The 21173-nt window shown below is 40.6% G+C and overlaps 2 protein-coding genes across 2 annotated transcripts in view; both read left to right on the top strand.

Annotated features, from left to right (window-relative positions):
• Positions 1-255: 255 nt before the first annotated feature.
• Positions 256-11025, top strand: LOC135530785 (F-box only protein 7-like; the record flags this gene model as incomplete). Its single annotated transcript, XM_064958969.1, has 4 exons — positions 256-351; positions 4457-4633; positions 5153-5196; positions 10367-11025. Coding segments are annotated over 4 exons (635 nt in total), but the record flags the coding sequence as incomplete, so codon positions are not given.
• A 5845-nt stretch (positions 11026-16870) lies between these two features.
• LOC135530787 (uncharacterized protein KIAA0930 homolog) overlaps positions 16871-21173 on the top strand; it is a 69082-nt gene continuing 64779 nt past the window's right edge. The window contains exon 1 of the mRNA XM_064958970.1: positions 16871-17470. Within this exon, the coding sequence (XP_064815042.1) occupies positions 17326-17470 (145 nt within the window). The 5' untranslated portion in view covers positions 16871-17325. The remainder of the gene's footprint in view (positions 17471-21173) is intronic.

The raw sequence follows: 21173 nt of genomic DNA, 5'->3' as shown, positions 1-21173 counted from the left end.
GTGTGACTGACCAGTGGGCAGGTTAGTGTCTATAAATCTACAGCTGTCCTGTTCCAGGTGACAGTGTCTGTTCTGTGTGTTCTGTTCCAGGTGACAGTGTCTGTTCTGTGTGTTCTGTTCCAGGTGACAGTGTCTGTTCTGTGTGTTCTGTTCCAGGTGACAGTGTCTGTTCTGTGTGTTCTGTTCCAGGTGACAGTGTCTGTTCTGTGTGTTCTGTTCCAGGTGACAGTGTCTGTTCTGTGTGTTCTGTTCCAGGTGACAGTGCAGCGGCCGTCTACACAGAGCTGAGGAAGTTGTCCCGGGTCTTCAAAGACCAGCTGGTGTATCCTCTGATAGCTTCAGCCAGAGAAGGTACTGGGATGTAGATATATAGTACTGTTATTACATATATAGTACTGTTATTACATATATAGTACTGTTATTATATATATAGTACTGTTATTAAATATATAGTACTGTTATTACATATATAGTACTGTTATTAAATATATAGTACTGGGATGTAGATATATAGTACTGAGATGTAGATATATAGTACTGTTATTACATATATAGTACTGTTATTAAATATATAGTACTGTCATTAAATATATAGTACTGTTATTACATATATAGTACTGTTATTACATATATAGTACTGTTATTACATATATAGTACTGTTATTAAATATATAGTACTGTTATTAAATATATAGTACTGGGATGTAGATATATAGTACTGTTATTAAATATATAGTACTGTCATTAAATATATAGTACTGGGATGTAGATATATAGTACTGTTATTAAATATATAGTACTGTTATTAAATATATAGTACTGGGATATATAGTACTGGGATGTAGATATATAGTACTGTTATTAAATATATAGTACTGTTATTAAATATATAGTACTGTTATTAAATATATAGTGCTGGGATGTAGATATATAGTACTGTTATTAAATATATAGTACTGGGATGTAGATATATATAGTACTGTTATTAAATATATAGTACTGTTATTAAATATATAGTACTGGGATGTAGATATATAGTACAGTTATTAAATAAATAGTACTGGGATGTAGATATATAGTACTGTTATTAAATATATAGTACTGGGATGTAGATATATAGTACTGTTATTAAATATATAGTACTGGGATATATAGTACTGGGATGTAGATATATAGTACTGTTATTAAATAAATAGTACTGGGATATATAGTACTGGGATGTAGATATATAGTACTGTTATTAAATATATAGTACTGTTATTAAATAAATAGTACTGGGATGTAGATATATAGTACTGTTATTAAATATATAGTACTGGGATATATAGTACTGGGATGTAGATATATAGTACTGTTATTAAATATATAGTACTGTTATTAAATAAATAGTACTGGGATGTAGATATATAGTACTGTTATTAAATATATAGTACTGTTATTACATATATAGTACTGGGATGTAGATATATATAGTACTGTTATTAAATATATAGTACTGGGATGTAGATATATAGTACTGTTATTAAATATATAGTACTGGGATGTAGATATATAGTATTGTTATTAAATATATAGTACTGGGATGTAGATATATAGTACTGGAAGGTAGATATGTAGTACTGTTATTAGATAAATAGTACTGTTATTAAATAAATATTAAGTATTTGATACACTGCTGATTTTGCAGGTTTTCCTACTTACAAAGCATGTAGAGGTCTGTGATTTTTATCATAGGTACACTTCAACTGTGAGAGATGGAATCTATAACAAAAATCCAGAAAATCACATTGTATGATTTTTAAGTAATTAATTTCCATTTTATTGCATGACATAAGTATTTGATACATCAGAAAAGCAGAACTTAATATTTGGTACAGAAACCTTTGTTTGCAATTACAGAGATCATACGTTTCCTGTAGTTCTTGACCAGGTTTGCACACACTGCAGCAGGGATTTTGGCCCACTCCTCCATACAGACCTTCTCCAGATCCTTCAGGTTTCGGGGCTGTCGCTGGGCAATACGGACTTTCAGCTCCCTCCAAAGATTTACTATTGGGTTCAGGTCTGGAGACTGGCTAGGCCACTCCAGGACCTTGAGATGCTTCTTACGGAGCCACTCCTTTGTTGCCCTGGCTGTGTGTTTCGGGTCGTTGTCATGCTGGAAGGCCCAGCCACGACCCATCTTCAATGCTCTTACTGAGGGAAGGAGGTTGTTGGCCAAGATCTCGCGATACATGGCCCCATCCATCCTCCCCTCAATACGGTGCAGTCATCCTGTCCCCTTTGCAGAAAAGCATCCCCAAAGAATATTTCCACCTCCATGCTTCACGGTTGGGATGGTGTTCTTGGGGTTGTACTCATCCTTCTTCTTCCTCCAAACACGGCGAGTGGAGTTTAGACCAAAAAGCTCTATTTTTGTCTCATCAGACCACATGACCTTCTCCCATTCCTCCTCTGGATCATCCAGATGGTCATTGGCAAACTTCAGACGGGCCTGGACATGCGATGGCTTGAGCAGGGGGACCTTGCGTGCGCTGCAGGATTTTAATCCATGACGGCGTAGTGTGTTACTAATGGTTTTCTTTGAGACTGTGGTCCCAGATCTCTTCAGGTCATTGATCAGGTCCTGCCGTGTAGTTCTGGGCTGATCCCTCATCTTCCTCATGATCATTGATGCCCCACGAGGTGAGATCTTGCATGGAGCCCCAGACCAAGTGTGATTGACCGTCATCTTGAACTTCTTCCATTTTCTAATAATTGCGGCAACAGTTGTTGCCTTCTCACCAAGCTGCTTGCCTGTTGTCCTGTAGCCCATCCCAGCCTTGTGCAGGTCTACAATTGTATCCATGATGTCCTTACACAGCTCTCTGGTCTTGGCCATTGTGGAGAGGTTGGAGTCTATTTGATTGAGTGGGTGGACAGGTGTCTTTTATACAGGTAACGAGTTCAAAACAGGTGCAGTTAATACAGGTAATGAGTGGAGAACAGGGGGGCTTCTTAAAGAAAAACTAACAGGTATGTGAGAGCCTGAATTCTTACTGGTTGGTAGGTGATCAAATACTTATGTCATGCAATAAAATGCACATGAATTACTTAAAAATCATACAATGTCATTTTCTGGCTTTTTGTTTTAGATTCCGTCTCTCACAGTTGAAGTGTACCTATGATAAAAAATAACAGACCTCTACACGCTTTGTAAGTAGGAAAACCTGCAAAATCGGCAGTGCATCAAATACTTGTTCTCCCCAGTGTATGTAGTACTGTTATTAAGTAATAAATGGTACTGGGAGGTAGATATGTAGTACTGTTACTAAGTAATAAATAGTACTGTGAAGTAGATATGTAGTACTGTTACTAAGTAATAAATAGTACTGTGAAGTAGATATGTAGTACTGTTACTAAGTAATAAATAGTACTGGGAGGTAGATGTGTAGTACTGTTACTAAGTAATAAATAGTACTGGGAGGTTGATATGGAGTACTGTTACTAAGTAATAAATAGTACTGTGAGGTAGATATGTAGTACTGTTACTAAGTAATAAATAGTACTGGGAGGTAGATATGTAGTACTGTTACTAAGTAATAAATAGTACTGTGAAGTAGATATGTAGTACTGTTACTAAGTAATAAATAGTACTGGGAGGTAGATATGTAGTACTGTTACTAAGTAATAAATAGTACTGGGAGGTTGATATGTAGTACTGTTACTAAGTAATAAATAGTACTGGGAGGTAGATATGTAGTACTGTTACTAAGTAATACATAGTACTGTGAAGTAGATATGTAGTACTGTTACTAAGTAATAAATAGTACTGGGAGGTAGATATGTAGTACTGTTACTAAGTAATAAATAGTACTGTGAAGTAGATATGTAGTACTGTTACTAAGTAATAAATAGTACTGGGAGGTAGATATGTAGTACTGTTATTAAGTAATACATAGTACTGTGAAGTAGATATGTAGTACTGTTACTAAGTAATAAATAGTACTGTGAAGTAGATATGTAGTACTGTTACTAAGTAATAAATAGTACTGGGAGGTAGATATGTAGTACTGTTACTAAGAAGGAAGTATCTGGAAATATGACATTGGTCTCAGATCTCACTGCAATCATTTAAAATCATTGTATAGTAAATGTTAATGACCAATGTGTCATCCATTACTCCATGTCTCCCCCTGTTGTCTGGTGGTGGTATAACAGCCATGGCCCTGCCAGCAGTGTTGTAACTCTCTGTCTCCCCCTGTTGTCTGGTGGTGGTATAACAGCCATGATCCTGCCAGCAGTGTTGTAACTCTGTCTCCCCCTGTTGTCTGGTGGTGGTATAACAGCCATGATCCTGCCAGCAGTGTTGTAACTCTCTGTCTCCCCCTGTTGTTTGGTGGTGGTATAACAGCCATGGCCCTGCCAGCAGTGTTGTAACTCTGTCTCCCCCTGGTGTCTGGTGGTGGTATAACAGCCATGGCCCTGCCAGCAGTGTTTGGCCTGCCAGTCCTTCCTCCAGAGCTGTTACTGAGGGTGCTGAGACTGCTGGATGTCTCCTCTCTCCTGGCCCTCTCCTCGGTCAACAGACACCTCCACCAGACCACCACAGACCCAGCCCTCTGGAGACACCTCTACCGCAGAGACTTCCGAGGTAGGACGAACGCACACACACACACACACACACACACACACACACACACACACGGATATATTTATAAACTGTCTGGAGGGTCTCTGGCCTGTCTGGAGAGTCTCTGGCCTGTCTGGAGGGTCTCTGGCCTGTCTGGAGGGTCTCTGGCCTGTCTGGAGGGTCTCTGGCCTGTCTGGAGGGTCTCTGGTCTGTCTGGAGGGTCTCTGGTCTGTCTGGAGGTCTGTCTGGAGGGTCTCTGGTCTGTCTGGAGGGTCTCTGGTCTGTCTGGAGAGTCTCTGGTCTGTCTGGAGGTCTATCTGGAAGGTCTCTGGTCTGTCTGGAGGGTCTCTGGTCTGTCTGGAAGGTCTCTGGCCTGTCTGGAGGGTCTCTGGCCTGTCTGGAGGGTCTCTGGTCTGTCTGGAGGGTCTCTGGAAGGTCTCTCTCCAGAGTGTCTGTTAAATGACGTGTCAGTGTCTGTATTAAAGATAAGTTAGTGATTGAATGCATATTGTGATGGAGATTGTTATTTGACTGTTGCAGACGGCCGGGACCAGAGCAGAGCCAGAGACACTCAGTGGAGAGAGGTGAGTCAGGTCCCAGTATTCTACATATTGACTGTTGCAGACTGAACACGTGTCCAGACCCGGTTTAAAGGGTTTGGTCTCAGCTCTATTTATTCTATACATCATCCCTGGAATCAACCCACAGATAGTAAGTCTCTAGTCATTAGTGACTGTTTTTAGATATCAATAAAACTACAATCTGACGCCACTGAAACCCCGGCAACAATCTGACATGAATAAAACCCAGGCTACAATCTGACATGAATAAAACCCAGGCTACAATCTGACATTAATAAAACCCAGGCTACAATCTGACATGAATAAAACCCAGGCTACAATCTGACATGAATAAAACCCAGGCTACAATCTGACGTGAATAAAACCCAGGCTACAATCTGACGTGAATAAAACCCAGCTACAATCTGACGTGAATAAAACCCAGGCTACAATCTGACGTGAATAAAACCCAGCTACAATCTGATGTGAATAAAACCCAGGCTACAATCTGATGTGAATAAAACCCAGGCTACAATCTGACATGAATAAAACCCAGGCTACAATCTGACATGAATAAAACCCAGGCTACAATCTGACATGAATAAAACCCAGGCTACAATCTGACATGAATAAAACCCAGGCTACAATCTGACATGAATAAAACCCAGGCTACAATCTGACATGAATAAAACCCAGGCTACAATCTGACATGAATAAAACCCAGGCTACAATCTGACGTGAATAAAACCCAGGCTACAATCTGACGTGAATAAAACCCAGGCTACAATCTGACGTGAATAAAAACCAGGCTACAATCTGACATGAATAAAACCCAGGCTACAATCTGACATGAATAAAACCCAGGCTACAATCTGACATGAATAAAACCCAGGCTACAATCTGACATGAATAAAACCCAGGCTACAATCTGACATGAATAAAACCCCGGCTACAATCTGACATTAATAAAACTCAGCTACAATCTGACATGAATAAAACCCAGGCTACAATCTGACATGAATAAAACACCGGCTACAATCTGACATTAATAAAACACCGGCTACAATCTGACATTAATAAAACCCAGGCTACAATCTGACATGAATAAAACCCAGGCTACAATCTGACATGAATAAAACCCAGGCTACAATCTGACATGAATAAAACCCCGGCTACAATCTGACATTAATAAAACTCAGCTACAATCTGACATGAATAAAACCCAGGCTACAATCTGACATGAATAAAACACCGGCTACAATCTGACATTAATAAAACCCAGGCTACAATCTGACATTAATAAAACCCAGGCTACAATCTGACATGAATAAAACCCAGGCTACAATCTGACATGAATAAAACCCAGGCTACAATCTGACATGAATAAAACCCCGGCTACAATCTGACATTAATAAAACTCAGCTACAATCTGACATGAATAAAACCCAGGCTACAATCTGACATGAATAAAACACCGGCTACAATCTGACATTAATAAAACCCAGGCTACAATCTGACATGAATAAAACCCAGGCTACAATCTGACATGAATAAAACCCAGGCTACAATCTGACGTGAATAAAACCCAGGCTACAATCTGATGTGAATAAAACGCAGGCTATAATCTGACGTGAATAAAAACCAGGCTACAATCTGACATGAATAAAACCCAGGCTACAATCTGATGTGAATAAAACCCAGGCTATAATCTGACGTGAATAAAACCCAGGCTACAATCTGACATGAATAAAACCCAGGCTACAATCTGACATGAATAAAACCCCAGCTACAATCTGACATTAATAAAACTCAGCTACAATCTGACATGAATAAAACCCAGGCTACAATCTGACATGAATAAAACACCGGCTACAATCTGACATTAATAAAACCCAGGCTACAATCTGACATGAATAAAACCCAGGCTACAATCTGACATGAATAAAACCCAGCTACAATCTGACATGAATAAAACCCAGGCTATAATCTGACATCACTGAAACCCCAGATACAATCTGACGTGAATAAAACCCAGGCTACAATCTGACGTGAATAAAACCCAGATACAATCTGACATGAATAAAACCCAGGCTACAATCTGACATGAATAAAACCCAGGCTACAATCTGACATGAATAAAACCCAGCTACAATCTGACATGAATAAAACCCAGGCTATAATCTGACATCACTGAAACCCCAGATACAATCTGACATGAATAAAACCCAGCTACAATCTGACGTTAATAAAACCCAGGCTACAATCTGACGTTAATAAAACCCAGGCTACAATCTGACATGAATAAAACCCAGGCTACAATCTGACATTAATAAAACCCAGGCTACAATCTGACATGAATAAAACCCCAGCTACAATCTGATGTGAATAAAACCCCAGCTACAATCTGATGTGAATAAAACCCAGGCTACAATCTGATGTGAATAAAACCCAGGCTACAATCTGACATTAATAAAACCCAGCTACAATCTGACATTAATAAAACCCAGATACAATCTGACATTAATAAAACCCAGCTACAATCTGACATTAATAAAACCCAGCTACAATCTGACATTAATAAAACCCAGGCTACAATCTGACGTTAATAAAACCCAGGCTACAATCTGACGTGAATAAAACCCAGGCTACAATCTGACGTGAATAAAACCCAGGCTACAATCTGACGTGAATAAAACCCAGGCTACAATCTGACGTGAATAAAACCCAGCTACAATCTGATGTGAATAAAACCCAGGCTACAATCTGACGTGAATAAAACCCAGGCTATAATCTGACGTGAATAAAACCCAGGCTACAATCTGACATGAATAAAACCCAGCTACAATCTGACATGAATAAAACCCAGGCTACAATCTGACATGAATAAAACCCAGCTATAATCTGACATGAATAAAACCCCGGCTACAATCTGACATGAATAAAACACCGGCTACAATCTGACATGAATAAAACCCAGGCTACAATCTGACATGAATAAAACCCAGGCTACAATCTGACATGAATAAAACCCAGCTACAATCTGACATGAATAAAACCCAGGCTACAATCTGACATGAATAAAACCCAGGCTACAATCTGACATTAATAAAACCCAGCTACAATCTGACATTAATAAAACCCAGATACAATCTGACATTAATAAAACCCAGCTACAATCTGACATTAATAAAACCCAGCTACAATCTGACATTAATAAAACCCAGGCTACAATCTGACATGAATAAAACCCCAGCTACAATCTGATGTGAATAAAACCCAGGCTACAATCTGACGTGAATAAAACCCAGGCTACAATCTGACATGAATAAAACCCAGGCTATAATCTGACATTAATAAAACCCAGGCTACAATCTGACATTAATAAAACCCAGCTACAATCTGACATCGGTGAAACCCCAGCTACAATCTGATGGTCTAGTGTAGTGCACTATATAGGGATCTGGTCTATAGTAGTGCACTATTTAGGGATCTGGTCTATAGTAGTGCACTATTTAGGGATCTGGTCTATAGTAGTGCACTATATAGGGATCTGGTCTATAGTAGTGCACTATATAGGGATCTGGTCTATAGTAGTGCACTATATAGGGATCTGGTCTATAGTAGTGCACTATATAGGGATCTGGTCTATGGTAGTGCACTACATAGGGATCTGGTCTATAGTAGTGCACTATATAGTGATCTGGTCTATAGTAGTGCACTATATAGGGATCTGGTCTATAGTAGAGCACTATCTAGGGATCTGGTCTATAGTAGTGCACTATTTAGGGATCTGGTCTATAGTAAGTGCACTATATAGGGATCTGGTCTATGGTAGTGCACTATATAGGGATCTGGTCTATGGTAGTGCACTATTTAGGGATCTGGTCTATGGTAGTGCACTATATAGGGATCTGGTCTATAGTAGTGCACTATATAGTGATCTGGTCTATAGTAGTGCACTATTTAGGGATCTGGTCTATAGTAGAGCACTATCTAGGGATCTGGTCTATAGTAGTGCACTATTTAGGGATCTGGTCTATAGTAGTGCACTATTTAGGGATCTGGTCTATAGTAGTGCACTATATAGGGATCTGGTCTATAGTAGTGCACTATATAGGGATCTGGTCTATAGTAGTGCACTATATAGGGATCTGGTCTATGGTAGTGCACTACATAGGGATCTGGTCTATGGTAGTGCACTATATAGGGATCTGGTCTATAGTAGTGCACTATATAGTGATCTGGTCTATAGTAGTGCACTATATAGGGATCTGGTCTATAGTAGAGCACTATCTAGGGATCTGGTCTATAGTAGTGCACTATTTAGGGATCTGGTCTATAGTAAGTGCACTATATAGGGATCTGGTCTATAGTAGTGCACTATATAGGATATAGGGATCTGATCTATAGTAGTGTACTATATAGGGAATAGGGCTCTGGTCTAGTAGTGCACTATATAGGGAATAGGGCTCTGGTCTAAAGTAATGCACTATATAGGGAATAGGGCTCTGGACTATAGTAGTGTACTATATAGGGAATAGGGCCCTGATCTAAAGTAGTGCACAAAGTATGGTTCCCTTTAGGACTCAGACACTGTCTAACTCTCTGGTATCATTTAGGACTCAGCCTGTCTAACTCTCTGGTATCATTTAGGACTCAGACACTGTCTAACTCTCTGGTATCATTTAGGACTCAGACACTGTCTAACTCTCTGGTATCATTTAGGACTCAGACACTGTCTAACTCTCTGGTATCATTTAGGACTCAGCCACTGTCTAACTCTCTGGTATCATTTAGGACTCAGCCACTGTCTAACTCTCTGGTATCATTTAGGACTCAGACACTGTCTAACTCTCTGGTATCATTTAGGACTCAGACACTGTCTAACTCTCTGGTATCATTTAGGACTCAGCCACTGTCTAACTCTCTGGTATCATTTAGGACTCAGACACTGTCTAACTCTCTGGTATCATTTAGGACTCAGCCACTGTCTAACTCTCTGGTATCATTTAGGACTCAGACACTGTCCAACTCTCTGGTATCGTTTAGGACCCAGACACTGTCTAACTCTGGTATCGTTTAGGACCCAGACACTGTCTAACTCTGGTATCGTTTAGGACCCAGACACTGTCTAACTCTGGTATCGTTTAGGACCCAGACACTGTCCAACTCTCTGGTATCGTTTTAATTTCAGCTCTACAAGAAGAAGTACAAGTGGAGGAGAGAAGCAGCCAGTTACCGCCGCCACATGCCCCGTTACCACCCTGTCCCCCCACCGCTCTACCCCCTCCACCCCCTCCCCAACAACCCCTTCCCCTTCTACCCGCCTGGCATCATCGGTGGGGAGTACGACCAGAGACCTGGCATCCCCGGTGGTATTCTGCCCCGCCCCCGCTACGACCCTATTGGTCCGCTCCCAGGTCACGATCCCACAGCAGGAGGGCTGATTGGACGAAGGGGGCTGAGACCTGCTGGGAACCGGCCGGCTGACATCAGAAGAGGGTTCATATGACCTCCCTGACCAGTGACCTCTAGTGGTGGTGCAGGAGTATGACCACCACACAGAGAAGCTTAAATAAAACAGAGATGTTGAAGACTGACTGATTAGCCTACCTTAAATAAGGCACCTGAGTGCTATAGTCACAGATAAATGGCGTTGTTCGGTCTATAAACACTAACCCTCATCCAGCCTGCTTATTTTCCCCTAAACCTCATCCAGGTGTTTTTTATAAACCCTATCCTTGACCCAGAATCAGCTTGAAATAGCTCATGTTCTCCTGTGTGTGTTTAGTAAGTGATGAGGTCAGATCATACCGATCTGCTATCTTCATTTGATCTCTCTGTTGTTGCAGAAAATGTTCTCTGCACAGCAGGAAATGTAAACTTCTAAAAGTTTTCCAGAGAGAAAGCGGTCAAATTTAAGATCGTAGATCTGTAGGGGTGCCTGGGGGATTGAGGTGGCCGTTTCGATCTTCCACCATTCACTATGAAGACATTTTGTACTTGTTTCCCCGCAGACTAAAAGCTGCAAATAAAATGAGAAAATGTCAATCGACTGGTTTTTAGCCGTGGTCATATTTGAGCCCTCAGTCTCTCTCTGAAATCCAGACTGTTCAGGGACAATTCAATAGTCATGTACACTGAACTAAAATATAAACACAACGTGTAAAGTGTCTCTATGTTTTATGAGTTGAAATAAAAGATCACAGAAATGTTCCATACACACAAAAAAACGTATTTCTCAAAAATGTTGTGCACAACTTTGTTTACATCACTGCTGGTGAGCATTTCTCCTTTGCCATGATAATCCATCCACCTGACAGGTGTGGCATATCAAGAAGCTGATTAAACAGCATGATCATTACACAGGTGCACCTTGTGCTGTGGGCAATAAAAAGTCTGCTCTAAAATGTGCAGTTTTGTTGCACAATGCCATGACACAGATGTTTGGCATGCTGACTGCAGGAATGTCCACCAGAACTGTTGAATGTTAATGTCTCTACCATAAGCCGCCTCCAAAGTCGTTTTTGAGAATTTGGAAGTAAGTACAACCGGGCCTCACAACCGAAGACGGCGTGTTGATGAGCGGTTTGCTGATGTCAACGTTGTGAACAGAGTGCCCCATGGTGGCGGTGGGGTTATGGGTAGGCATAAGCTACGGACAACGAACACAATTGCATTTTATCGATGTCAATTTGAACGCCCAAAGATTCCGTGACGAGATCCTGAGGCCCATTGTCGTCCCATTCATCCTCCATCACCTCATGTTTCAGCGTGATAATGCACGGCCCCAAGTCGCAAGGATATGTACACAATTCCTGGAAGCTGAAAACGTCCTGTTCCAGGTGACAGGTATTTATATATATAACCCTAACCCTTTATTTAACCAGGTATTTATATATATATATATATATAACCCTAACCCTTTATTTAACCAGGTATTTATACATATAACCCTTTATTTAACCAGGTATTTATATATATAACCCTTTATTTAACCAGGTATTTATATATATATAACCCTAACCCTTTATTTAACCAGGTATTTATACATATAACCCTAACCCTTTATTTAACCAGGTATTTATATATATATATATAACCCTAACCCTTTATTTAACCAGGTATTTATACATATAACCCTTTATTTAACCAGGTATTTATACATATAACCCTTTATTTAACCAGGTATTTATATATATAACCCTTTATTTAACCAGGTATTTATATATAACCCTTTATTTAACCAGGTATTTATATATATATAACCCTAAACCTTTATTTAACCAGGTATTTATATATATAACCCTAACCCTTTATTTAACCAGGTATTTATATATATAACCCTTTATTTAACCAGGTATTTATATATATAACCCTAACCCTTTATTTAACCAGGTATTTATATATACAACCCTTTATTTAACCAGGTATTTATATATATATATAACCCTTTATTTAACCAGGTATGTATATATATAACCCTAACCCTTTATTTAACCAGGTATGTATATATATATATAACCCTTTATTTAACCAGGTATTTATATATATAACCCTAACCCTTTATTTAACCAGGTATTTATACATATAACCCTAACCCTTTATTTAACCAGGTATTTATATATATATAACCCTTTATTTAACCAGGTAGGCCAGTTGAAAACAAGTTCTCATTTACAACTGCGACCTTGTCAAGATCAAGCAAAGCAGTTCGACACAAACAACAACACAGAGTTACACACGGAATAAACAAACGTACAGTCAATAACACAATAGAAACATTGATGTACAGTGTGTGCAAATGTAGAAGAGTAGGGAGGTAAAGGCAATAAATAGGCCATAGAGGCAAAATAATTACAATTTAGCAGATTAACACTGGACTGATGGATGTGCAGATGATGATGTGCAAGTAGAGATACTGGTGTGCAAAATAGCAAGAGGATAAATAACAGTATGGGGATGAGGTAGTTGGGTGGGCTATTTACAGATGGGCTGTGTACAGGTACAACCTCCTGTCCAGCCAGTTCTGTCAAGGTTTAGTAAACTGATATTACAGCTCTATCTACTGTCATTATCTACTGAGAGGAAAGCACATCGTGGTTGTCAGAATATGGTGTGTTTTAAAGGCCATATCGTGGTGGTCAGAATATGGTGTGTTTTAAAGGCCATATCGTGGTTGTCAGAATATGGTGTGTTTTATTAAATGCCATATCGTGGTTGTCAGAATACGGTGTGTTTTAAAGGCCATATCGTGGTTGTCAGAATACGGTGTGTTTTAAAGGCCATATCGTGGTTGTCAGAATATGGTGTGTTTTAAAGGCCATATCGTGGTTGTCAGAATATGGTGTGTTTTATTAAATGCCATATCGTGGTTGTCAGAATATGGTGTGTTTTAAAGGCCATATCGTGGTTGGCAGAATATGGTGTGTTTTAAAGGCCATATCGTGGTTGGCAGAATACAACATTGTCCAAATGACAAACCACTTTTTCCTCTTGTTTCAGTGTTGACTCATCTACTCTGGACAGACTTTTTATTTATTTACTCAATATTTAGTATTGGAAGACTGTCGTAAACATTTTTTACGTGAGTACCTACATTGTTTTGCTGTTACGACCTCAATGGGAATCATAGATGCATGTATTTCTTATTCTCCCACTAACCCACTGTGATGAGTTTCAGTAGTTTAGGCTGTATTCAAAATGACATCCAATTGCCTTTATAGTGCACTAGCTTTTACCAGAGTTCTGGTTGAAAGTAGTGCACTAGCTTTTACCAGAGTTCTGGTTGAAAGTAGTGCACTAGCTTTTACCAGAGTTCTGGTTGAAAGTAGTGCACTAGCTTTTACCAGAGTTCTGGTTGAAAGTAGTGCACTAGCTTTTACCAGAGTTCTGGTTGAAAGTAGTGCACTAGCTTTTACCAGAGTTCTGGTTGAAAGTAGTGCACTATAAAGGAAATAGGGTGCCATTTGGAAGGTGTATAAATAGATCTAGTGGTTCTCCTGTGAGAGGAGAGAGCTGTTGTGGAGCAAGTCTGTATCCTGTTTATTGAGCAGTCTGTATCCTGTTTATTGTGGCAGTTTGTATCCTGGTTTATTTGGCAGTCTGGATCCTGGTTTATTGAGCAGTCTGTATCCTGTTTATTGAGCAGTTTGTATCCTGGTTTATTGAGCAGTCTGTATCCTGTTTATTGAGCAGTCTGTATCCTGTTTATTGTGGCAGTTTGTATCCTGGTTTATTGAGCAGTCTGTATCCTGTTTATTGAGCAGTCTGTATCCTGTTTATTGAGCAGTCTGTATCCTGTTTATTGAGCAGTCTGTATCCTGTTTATTGAGCAGTCTGTAACCTGTTTATTGAGCAGTCTGTATCCTGGTTTATTGAGCAGTCTGTATCCTGGTTTATTGAGCAGTCTGTATCCTGGTTTATTGAGCAGTCTGTATCCTGGTTAGTCTGTATCCTGTTTATTGAGCAGTCTGTATCCTGGTTTATTGAGCAGTCTGTATCCTGGTTTATTGAGCAGTCTGTATCCTGGTTTATTGAGCAGTCTGTATCCTGTTTATTGAGCAGTCTGTATCCTGGTTTATTGAGCAGTCTGTATCCTGTTTATTGAGCAGTCTGTATCCTGGTTTATTGAGCAGTCTGTATCCTGGTTTATTGAGCAGTCTGGATCCTGGTTTATTGAGCAGTCTGTAACCTGTTTATTGAGCAGTCTGTATCCTGGTTTATTGAGCAGTCTGTATCCTGGTTTATTGAGCAGTCTGTATCCTGGTTTATTGAGCAGTCTGTATCCTGGTTAGTCTGTATCCTGTTTATTGAGCAGTCTGTATCCTGGTTTATTGAGCAGTCTGTATCCTGGTTTATTGAGCAGTCTGTATCCTGGTTTATTGAGCAGTCTGTATCCTGTTTATTGAGCAGTCTGTATCCTGGTTTATTGAGCAGTCTGTATCCTGTTTATTGAGCAGTCTGTATCCTGGTTTATTGAGCAGTCTGTATCCTGGTTTATTGAGCAGTCTGGATCCTGGTTTATTGAGCAGTCTGTAACCTGTTTATTGAGCAGTCTGTATCCTGGTTTATTGAGCAGTCTGTATCCTGGTTTATTGAGCAGTCTGTATCCTGGTTTATTGAGCAGTCTGTATCCTGGTTTATTGAGCAGTCTGTATCCTGTTTATTGAGCAGTCTGTATCCTGGTTTATTGAGCAGTCTGTATCCTGGTTTATTGAGCAGTCTGTATCCTGGTTTATTGAGCAGTCTGTATCCTGGTTTATTGAGCAGTCTGTATCCTGTTTGTTGAGCAGTCTGTAACCTGTTTATTGAGCAGTCTGGATCCTGTTTATTGTGCAGTCTGTATCCTGTTTATTGAGCAGTCTGGATCCTGTTTATTGAGCAGTCTGTATCCTGTTTATTGAGCAGTCTGTAACCTGTTTATTGAGCAGTCTGTATCCTGGTCAGTCTGTATCCTGTTTATTGAGCAGTCTGTATCCTGTTTGTTGAGCAGTCTGTATCCTGTTTATTGAGCAGTCTGTATCCTGTTTATTGAGCAGTCTGTAACATGTTTATTGAGCAGTCTGTATCCTGTTTGTGGCAGTCTGTATCCTGTTTATTGAGCAGTCTGTATCCTGGTTTATTGAGCAGTCTGTATCCTGGTTTATTGAGCAGTCTGTATCATGTTTATTGAGCAGTCTGTATCCTGGTTTATTGAGCAGTCTGTATCCAGTTTATTGAGCAGTCTGTATCCTGGTTTATTGAGCAGTCTGTATCCTGTTTATTGAGCAGTCTGTATCCTGTTTATTGAGCAGTCTGTATCCTGTTTATTGAGCAGTCTGTATCCTGGTTTATTGAGCAGTCTGTATCCTGGTTTATTGTGGCCTTGGATAGAAATGACATCATCTTTTTCCTTTGCAACAATGACATCAGAGGGGGCTCACATGATTGGCTGTTCGATGCCAGCGACTCTGAGACACTTTTCCAGCCACTGCGATCCATGGGCCAATGACAAGCTGGAAACGGCAGAGAGCCCACAGAACATGAGATGAGCTGGGAGCGATGGTCGCTCCGTCTCTCACATAGAGATAGATAGAGGACTCATCTTTATACCGGTGTCATTATAGCGTCTGTGACAACATGGGAAGCTCCATTGAGGCTACAACCCATAGGAATCCTCAACCAATTGACGACTTTCAACTGTCAGAAGCATGGTGAAAACCTTCAATGTCGCTGCCCATGCCTAAAATCGCCTTTTGGACACTACTAGAGGCCTCTAACATTCTCTATGGTCTCACATTAATAATTGAGTCAATCTACAACATGATTTTTATCGGCCATTCTTCATCATATCGTGCGATAAACGCGGAACCAGACTATTTATAGAAGATTGGCATGATTGACATGAACTATTGACATGATTCGGCTGTGTGTGATGATGCCGTGTGCAGTAGTAGGCCTAGATATAAATTATGACATTAGAAAACATACAGATGGGTTTGTAGCCTACTGTACTGGCTGTGCTGTAATTGACAGTTGTTGATTGTCTGGATTTTTTTTTTTACAAATAAACACATAAATAAGTGCATCTAGAACTTGGTGGAATCCTGAAAACGGAGAAAAAAAACGTCTCGTACCAATTCCGTCATCTTCGGTGATCACCGGGAGCTCGCACCGAATATCCGCTGCCCCGCCTCCCCTCTCCTCTCCCGTCAGCTCGAGACCAACGGAAACATCTTAGGCCTGTCCGGCTGATCCACACGCGAGAAACGTATCTAGGAGACATACATACATCTGATTTGTTACGTGTCTGGTATTTGACTGTTTGCTAGAATGGAAATGTTTACCCAAAATATCCATTTATGAGAAATCGACGTAAATGGTCACTTTCCCTTTAAATGTTCTCTGTTGTTCTGCATAATATCCAGGAAGTGTGAGAGCATTCCTCCCCAGCTGATCCAGACGGAAGTCTCCTTCTCAGAGGCTTTAACATTCAGCGGTGACCAGACAAGGGGACAGTGTTATTGGTAAATATCGTCTGGAATTAATCCCGTGGATTATCCGTGGGTGGTTTTAGTGAAGACACGGCCCGGTATCCCCACCGCCTCTGTCTTTCTCCCGGTCGGTCGGGTGGATCTGCCGTGGTAGGACTGTCATGAGCCCGGGCTGGGAATGGCATCCTCTCCCAGTGTTTGTAAGAAGGTCGGGCCGGTGGAGGAGGAGAACGGAGAACCGGATCATTCTCTACAAGAGATGTTGAAGGCGATAGCCGACGAACGGAACCGTCTTACTATCAGACAAGAAACTAGTGGACTTGGTGAGTAGAGGTTTACAATTTGCACTGTTGAATTGATTAGATCGGTGGCCTATCGCGTCTTGCAATATCACCAACAAATAGCTTGTTTGGTTACACGCTTCATGCTCATCCGGTTATGTGACTGTCATTTGTAAGGGACAAACTCTCAAACCCTTGTTATTATCTGTAGAGTTTAAAGCAGTTAAACCTATATTTCCCCGCCGTTGGTTGCTTGTGAACCAGCCTACAAATTCCGACTGTTTTAACGTTTTAGAAACGTCAATCATCGCTTGCGAAACGGTTGCTGGTATATCAGCGCGAGAGAATCTTTCTATTGTAAAGACACACTTACTGGAGCAGTTTAGCACAGATCCGGTTGAGGAACGACACTTCTTCCCCAGTGATGTTTACCCACAGGTGTTCTGGGGATGCGACATATAAATTGGGGCGGCAGTGAAGCCTAGTGGTTAGAGCGTTGGAATAGTAACCGAAAGGTTGCAAGTTCGAATCCCCGAGCTGACAAGGTACAAATCAGTCGTTATGCCCCGGAACAGGCAGTTAACCCACCTCAACGTTACATCGCTTGTCTATGGAAGACACAGGCGGCCATCTGTGATAATTATAATGAATCAAAATATAAAATTGCAACATACAACAATGTCAAGGATTTTACTGAGTTACTGAAAATCAGTCCATTGAAATAAATAAGCAGTCATTGAAAATAAGAATTTGTTCTTAACTGACTTGCCTAGTAAAATAAAGGTAAAAAAAAAAAAAGTGTTGGTCCCTTGTTTTAATGAGCTGAAATAAAAGATCCCAGAAATGTTCCAGACAGCACAAAAAGTTTCTCAAATGTTGTGCACCACTGTTTACATTCCTATAGTGAGCATTTCTCCATTACCAAGATAATACATCCACCTGACAGGTGTGGCCTATCAAGAAGCTGATTAAACGGCATGCTCATTACACAGGTGCACCTTGTGCTGGGCCTGGCTCTCCAATGGGTGGGCCTAGCTCCTAAGTGGATGAGCCTGTCCCCTCCCCTGCCCGGTCATGTGAAATCCATAGACTAGGGCCTCATTTATTTATTTCAATGGACTGATTTTCCTTATATGAACTGTAACTCAGTAAAATCCTTGACATTGTTGTATGTTGCAATTTTATATTTTGATTCATTATAATTATCACAGATGGCCGCCTGTGTCTTCCATAGACAAGCGATGTAACGTTCAGGTATGGCCCTGTGGGAACACTAACCCTATAAAGGTGTGTACCCCCCCCCCCCGACCATAGTATAACATCCTCTACAGGTTCTGAACAGTAAGCCTCTATGAATGGGTTACACAGAGTGTAGGCCTCCCTTCTAGAAATAAACACAACATGCTTTTACACTTAGCAACTCTGACGCTCTAGAAGACATTATCACAGCAAACTGTAGCCTGTCAGACACAAACTAGCTACATCATAACACTAGCGACCTCTATCCAGTCTCTGAAACTAGCTACATCATAACACTGTAGCTACCTCTATCCAGTCTCTGAAACTAGCTACATCATAACACTAGCTACCTCTATCCAGTCTCTGAAACTAGCTACATTATAACACTGTAGCTACCTCTATCCAGTCTCTGAAACTAGCTACATCATAACACTAGCTACCTCTATCCAGTCTCTGAAACTAGCTACATCATAACACTGTAGCTACCTCTATCCAGTCTCTGAAACTAGCTACATCATAACACTGTAGCCACCTCTATCCAGTCTCTGAAACTAGCTACATCATAACACTGTAGCTACCTCTATCCAGTCTCTGAAACTAGCTACATTATAACACTAGCGACCTCTATCCAGTCTCTGAAACTAGCTACATCATAACACTAGCTACCTCTATCCAGTCTCTGAAACTAGCTACATTATAACACTAGCGACCTCTATCCAGTCTCTGAAACTAGCTACATTATAACACTAGCGACCTCTATCCAGTCTCTGAAACTAGCTACATCATAACACTAGCGACCTCTATCCAGTCTCTGAAACTAGCTACATCATAACACTAGCGACCTCTATCCAGTCTCTGAAACTAGCTACATCATAACACTAGCGACCTCTATCCAGTCTCTGAAACTAGCTACATCATAACACTAGCGACCTCTATCCAGTCTCTGAAACTAGCTACATCATAACACTAGCGACCTCTATCCAGTCTCTGAAACTAGCTACATCATAACACTAGCGACCTCTATCCAGTCTCTGAAACTAGCTACGTCATAACACTGTGGCGACCTCTATCCATCTCTGAAACTAGCTACATTATAACACTGTAGCTACCTCTATCCAGTCTCTGAAACTAGCTACATCATAACACTGTAGCTACCTCTATCCAGTCTCTGAAACTAGCTACACCATAACACTGTAGCTACCTCTATCCGGTCTCTGAAACTAGCTACATCATAACACTAGCGACCTCTATCCAGTCTCTGAAACTAGCTACATCATAACACTGTAGCTACCTCTATCCAGTCTCTGAAACTAGCTACATCATAACACTGTAGCTACCTCTATCCAGTCTCTGAAACTAGCTACATTATAACACTGTAACTACCTCTATCCAGTCTCTGAAACTAGCTACATCATAACACTGTAGCCACCTCTATCCAGTCTCTGAAACTAGCTACATCATAACACTGTAGCCACCTCTATCCAGTCTCTGAAACTAGCTACATCATAACACTGTAGCTACCTCTATCCAGTCTCTGAAACTAGCTACATTATAACACTAGCGACCTCTATCCAGTCTCTGAAACTAGCTACATCATAACACTGTAGCCACCTCTATCCAGTCTCTGAAACTAGCTACATTATAACACTGTAGCCACCTCTATCCAGTCTCTGAAACTAGCTACATCATAACACTGTAGCTACCCCTATCCAGTCTCTGAAACTAGCTACATCATAACACTGTAGCTACCTCTATCCAGTCTCTGAAACTAGCTACATCATAACACTGTAGCTACCTCTATCCAGTCTCTGAAACTAGCTGCATCATAACACTGTAGCTACCTCTATCCAGTCTCTGAAACTAGCTACATTATAACACTAGCGACCTCTATCCAGTCTCTGAAACTAGCTACATCATAACACTGTAGCTACCTCTATCCAGTCTCTGAAACTAGCTGCATCATAACACTGTAGCTACCTCTATCCAGTCTCTGAAACTAGCTACATTATAACACTAGCGACCTCTATCCAGTCTCTGAAACTAGCTACATCATAACACTGTAGCCACCTCTATCCAGTCTCTGAAACTAGCTACATCATAACACTGTAGCTACCTCTATCCAGTCTCTGAAACTAGCTGCATCATAACACTGTAGCTACCTCTATCCAGTCTCTGAAACTAGCTACATTATAACACTAGCGACCTCTATCCAGTCTCTGAAACTAGCTACATCATAACACTGTAGCTACCTCTATCCAGTCTCTGAAACTAGCTACATCATAGCACTGTAACTACCTCTATCCAGTCTCTGAAACTAGCTACATCATAACACACACTGTAGCTACCTCTATCCAGTCTCTGAAACTAGCTACATTATAACACTGTAGCTACCTCTATCCAGTCTCTGAAACTAGCTACATCATAACACTAGCGACCTCTATCCATCTCTGAAACTAGCTACATTATAACACTGTAGCTACCTCTATCCAGTCTCTGAAACTAGCTA

The sequence above is a fragment of the Oncorhynchus masou genome, unplaced genomic scaffold, assembly GCF_036934945.1.
Source record: "Oncorhynchus masou masou isolate Uvic2021 unplaced genomic scaffold, UVic_Omas_1.1 unplaced_scaffold_1418, whole genome shotgun sequence".
In the NCBI taxonomy this organism is placed as follows: domain Eukaryota; kingdom Metazoa; phylum Chordata; class Actinopteri; order Salmoniformes; family Salmonidae; genus Oncorhynchus; species Oncorhynchus masou.
This window is presented reverse-complemented; position numbering and strand designations above follow the sequence as displayed.